Source organism: Cupressus sempervirens, chromosome 7, assembly GCF_028749045.1.
Source record: "Cupressus sempervirens isolate cs-2001-9-10 chromosome 7, ASM2874904v1, whole genome shotgun sequence".
NCBI classification, from domain to species: Eukaryota; Viridiplantae; Streptophyta; class Pinopsida; order Cupressales; family Cupressaceae; genus Cupressus; species Cupressus sempervirens.
This window is the reverse complement of record NC_143124.1, coordinates 206,772,300-206,776,630: the sequence shown is the minus strand read 5'-3', so window position 1 is coordinate 206,776,630 and position 4,331 is coordinate 206,772,300. Positions and strand designations below refer to the sequence as shown.

General features: G+C 34.4%; 1 protein-coding gene across 1 annotated transcript; it reads right to left on the bottom strand.

Moving 5' to 3' along the window:
* Window positions 1-2,501: 2,501 nt before the first annotated feature.
* On the bottom strand, window positions 2,502-2,975 carry LOC149546222 (putative 2' cyclic ADP-D-ribose synthase BdTIR). The gene has a single exon (XM_089793910.1). It carries the CDS (start codon window positions 2,973-2,975, stop codon window positions 2,502-2,504), a length of 474 nt encoding a protein of 157 aa, XP_089650036.1.
* Between the last annotated feature and the right edge of the window lie 1,356 nt (window positions 2,976-4,331).

The window sequence follows — 4,331 nt, the reverse complement described above, 5'->3', positions numbered from 1 at the left end:
TGTAAATCTGAACTTTACAAGTGTAGTCATGAATAAAAGTTATAAAATAATTTGCACCACCACTTAAGTTATCTCCATAGGACCAAAAATATTAGAAGGCACAAGTTGTAGTGGAGAAGGTTTCTTCTCATGACCCATCATTACAAAGCTACTTCTCTTTTTATTTTCATAAAGACAATGTTTTCATTGCTCCAAATCAACTAATTTAAGACTCAAAAGTTGGGCTGTTTGAAGCATTACTTCAAGATCCTTTTTCCTCATACGACTAAGTCTCTTTTTCCTTTTTCCTTTTTCCAAGAATCAAGATCAAAATTTATATTGTAGTCTTGTCTATACAACTCATAAAAATCAGATTACACATAAGTGTAGGACCATTCCTAACATCTTTCAAAATCTATTTACTTCCTTATTTTAGTGATAAAAAAAAAAAAATCCCCTTTACCTACAATGTCACATTTTTTGTTATAAAAAATAAAAACTTTACCAAACATATCTTCGGTGTCATTTGTGAGTGCACTTTGACATGGTATAGTATTAAATGAGGCACTAGAATCAAGAACCCATGAACTAGTATTCACATCACGAGCTGGAAGTACCAAAATTGCATCATCATTAAACATTGTAGTAGGTACACCACCATTAATTCCTTTGTTTTGAGCCTTTTTTGTAGTTCTAACACTTCTTCTTTGTGTGCCCTAGTTAACCACAAAACTATTATGTGCCATTTCTTCCTCTAAACCTTGAATGATTATTTGAATTGCCTCTTCTATTACCTATATTGCTTGTACTCATAGCTGTGAGAACATCATGGGATGAAGATTCTTGGTTCTTTTTTTGCATGTCTTTGCTAAGAAATTTGTCTACAAATTCATCAAATTTTAGCTTATTCTTGACTTCTATTGAAGCACTCAAAACCATTACTACCTTCCTAGCTATTCAAAATTGAATATTATAGTACAATGATTTTTATTTCATCATCTAAAGGTATAACAACTAAAACCAGCTTAGTAACTAATGTATTAAACTAATTTAGATGATTTGACATCACTCCCATTTCTTTCATTTTCAAATTGTATAGCTTCTTGACTATAATAACGAAGGTATTTGATATAATGATGATAATCCCTCAACCAACTCTCCTATTGTCTTCTCTCTTAAACCAGAAAATAAGACATTTCTTGAGAGTGCAAGAAAAATCGTTTGTCCTAGTTTAAAATCCATTTGTCCTAGTCCTCATCCCATATAGCACATTTTCCTTTTTCTTTGTCGAGCAATGCAGGTTGCAAATCCTCCTTTATAAGCAAAAACTCATCTGCACTTTCTATAGCCTAAAGTTCTGCTTAGAATTTTTTTACAATTTTCCTCTTAGATACCTCATCCATAGTGGAGCCTATAAATCTTTACTAATCTCCAAAAAATCAAAACAAGCTTAATCAACTCTTATACAAGTGTTGAGCTAAAAAGAAAATGTTGAAAATAAAATAAAACACAAAACTATGCCAAATAAAATGTGGAGAAAAAAGACAAAATCCAGTTTTGCTGGACTACATTCACTCTTTAAGCTGATGAGTAGCAGCATCAAGATTTTTTTTACATATTCTTTGGTTTATATCCAGTGGAGAGCAAAAAGACAAGCTTGAGGAAGAGACAATCCCAATTGGACTGCACCGTTAGAGCCATTACATCTTCCATATTCCAAAATCGTTACACTATTTACATTTAAACATTTTTCACTGTACAAGTCTCTACAAGTTGAACATTAAGATGCTCCATAAATTCAGATTCATCTACAAGTTTTACAAAAATTTCCACAAGTTGAACATTAAGATGCTCCATAAATTCAGATTCATCTACAAGTTTTACAAAATTCTCCACAGCATCTTGAAGACTTGCAACACATTTTTCTATGTTTCCTGATGAATTTCCATTTCTTCCAATATCCTACTCACAATATTCAACTTATGTCACTCCTCATCCTCAGTTCACCTATATGGATTATTTTTCAAAAGTCTAAGAGAAACATTATTAAACAATACCGAATCAGTTTTTTTTACTAAATAGTTTATAAATAAATTATACATATAATAAATCTTTCTATTCTAAAAAATGTGAATAAATCAAATTTAAAACATGTTAATTTTTCTCTAAAAATTATATAACATTTTGATTATATATATTTATACCAATTACAAAGATTTATTCGATTGTAGAATTCAATAATGTACACCAACATCTTAATTTAACCAAATATTCTACGGTATGGATTTGCTATTATTTGCTGAAGTAAAATAAATAAATCAATAAATAGTATAGAAGTAACTATACAAGTAATGCTGATCATGTCAATGCTAAATAACGGAAAATTATAAAAGTACATAACAAAGTAATGGTAGGATGGACAATGCGAGGACAACAAGTGTTGCTTACTCGTTGCTATCGATGATGATTTGCCCCTTGTGTAGTGAAACGTTGTGAAGTGCCCTCTTCCACTCGTTGAGCTTCTATTCACTGTATCTGCCTTTTCCTTCATGCTTAGCAAAGGCTTCCGCGAACGCTCCTTTCTCCACCCATCTCACTTCCGCGGGATGAACGCCGTAGAAAACAGCAATGAGGGGTTTGCCTGTTTGGAGTATAAAGGATAGCTCAGCAAGACACCACGCCGATTGTGCATAGGTGGGAGAGAAAATTGCTATGTGAAGGGAAGCACTACTCATTTCTTTTTGCAATGCTGTAGGAATGTTGTCTCCCAACACAAGCTCTTCTGAATCAAAAAATAACCCGATTCCCCTCACATGGAGAGCATGGTAGATAGATTTGGCCAGCGTCTCTTTCACGTCAGGTCCACGATGATTGATAAATATAGAGCAGGGAAACTTCTTGAATGTTAGTGAAGAAGCAGATGGCGCAGCAATTCCATTAAAAGCATTTGTAGTCTCAATCTCAGATTTTTGAGCAGGGGAGGAAGTAGACGCCATTGAACACAGACAAAGAAGCACTCAAAGCAGGATAAAGGAAAGTGAAGGGGAAGGGAAAGTGTTGGGCTTTGATTTAGGAAACGAGAAAGCCAGAAATTAAAGAGTGATAAAAACTGACCATTGCGCGTTGGAGTGGAAACCGCATGGAGTTTATTACTATTGAAGTTAACGGATAAATATGCTTCGCGAGGAGTGTAAGCTTCCTTCCTCTCTAATTATATTCACATCAGAGCAAGAAAAACTGGATCACTTTAACATTTTTCTTTGTTGACTGATATAACATGCAATAATGTCTCTTTTTAACCTAGCGCAACCTACATCCTACAAAGGATCTGTCAATATTTTGGTACTGCTTAGTTTTTGTGAAAAATATTAAGATCACAACTTTAAAATTTTCACTTGGCACTAACTATTGCTGAGTGCCAGTTTTGCTCAGCACGTTAAGGAGCGAGTGTCAAGAGGGTGCCGAGTGAGCTCGGCACCTGAAGAAGTTGAGTGAATTTGGCACGTGAAGGGGAACTCGACACCAATGGATGCCGAGTGAGCTCAGTTCAAACTGCAGAGAGAGAACTCAACAAAAACAAGACCGAGTGACAAATTTATAACGTGAATATTTTCACCATTAAAATTAGAGAGCCGAACCTTGAAGCTTTCAACAATGAACTTCTTAAATGCTATATATAGAGGAAGAACAATGGATTCAAGTATGCCTACTTGCTTGCTATTCAACTTTGATTAAAAACATTACAAAATCTTGGAGCATTCAGCTTCAACTAGAAAACCCTAAAATAACCCTAAAACTTCAAAGTGGTAAAACTTCAAACTTTAAACTTGCAACTCTAATGGCTGCATACAACAGTGTCTAGAGAAATCACTACTTCATAAGATGAATTCAACAAACAACAAACTTACAGAATGACTTGAGAAGAAAACATGTGCAACAGAAGGCATGAAACAAACTTCCTTCTGTCTCTGCAATGATTGGATCTGCAGATCACTTTCTTTCTTCTTTCTTCTCTGCTCTGCTCTGCAACTTCTCTCTTCAACTCTTTCTCTAGTCAAATGAAATCAGATTATTCCTTTTGTCTTATAGGAAAAAGATTTTCCCTTTCATTTTCAGATTTGAAAAACTCACTTATTGCATTCAATTTTCTATCTGTTGTGCAGGTTGTTAGAGGTGGTAGGTGGGAATTTGGCTCCAAGAGAAAATGACTATATGCCTTTAATATTTCAACACTCCCCCTTTGTCCCAAGCCAAACAAATAAGGATCACTCTAATCCAAATCAACTATACCAAGACACTCTCTTAGATGTACAAAACTTCCAATGCCTAATGGCTTAGTAAATATGTCTGCT

Excerpts from the sequence above, each read along its gene's own strand:
- LOC149546222 (XM_089793910.1), bottom strand. The coding sequence starts at position 2,975 with ATGGCGTCTACTTCCTCCCCTGCTCAAAAATCTGAGATTGAGACTACA.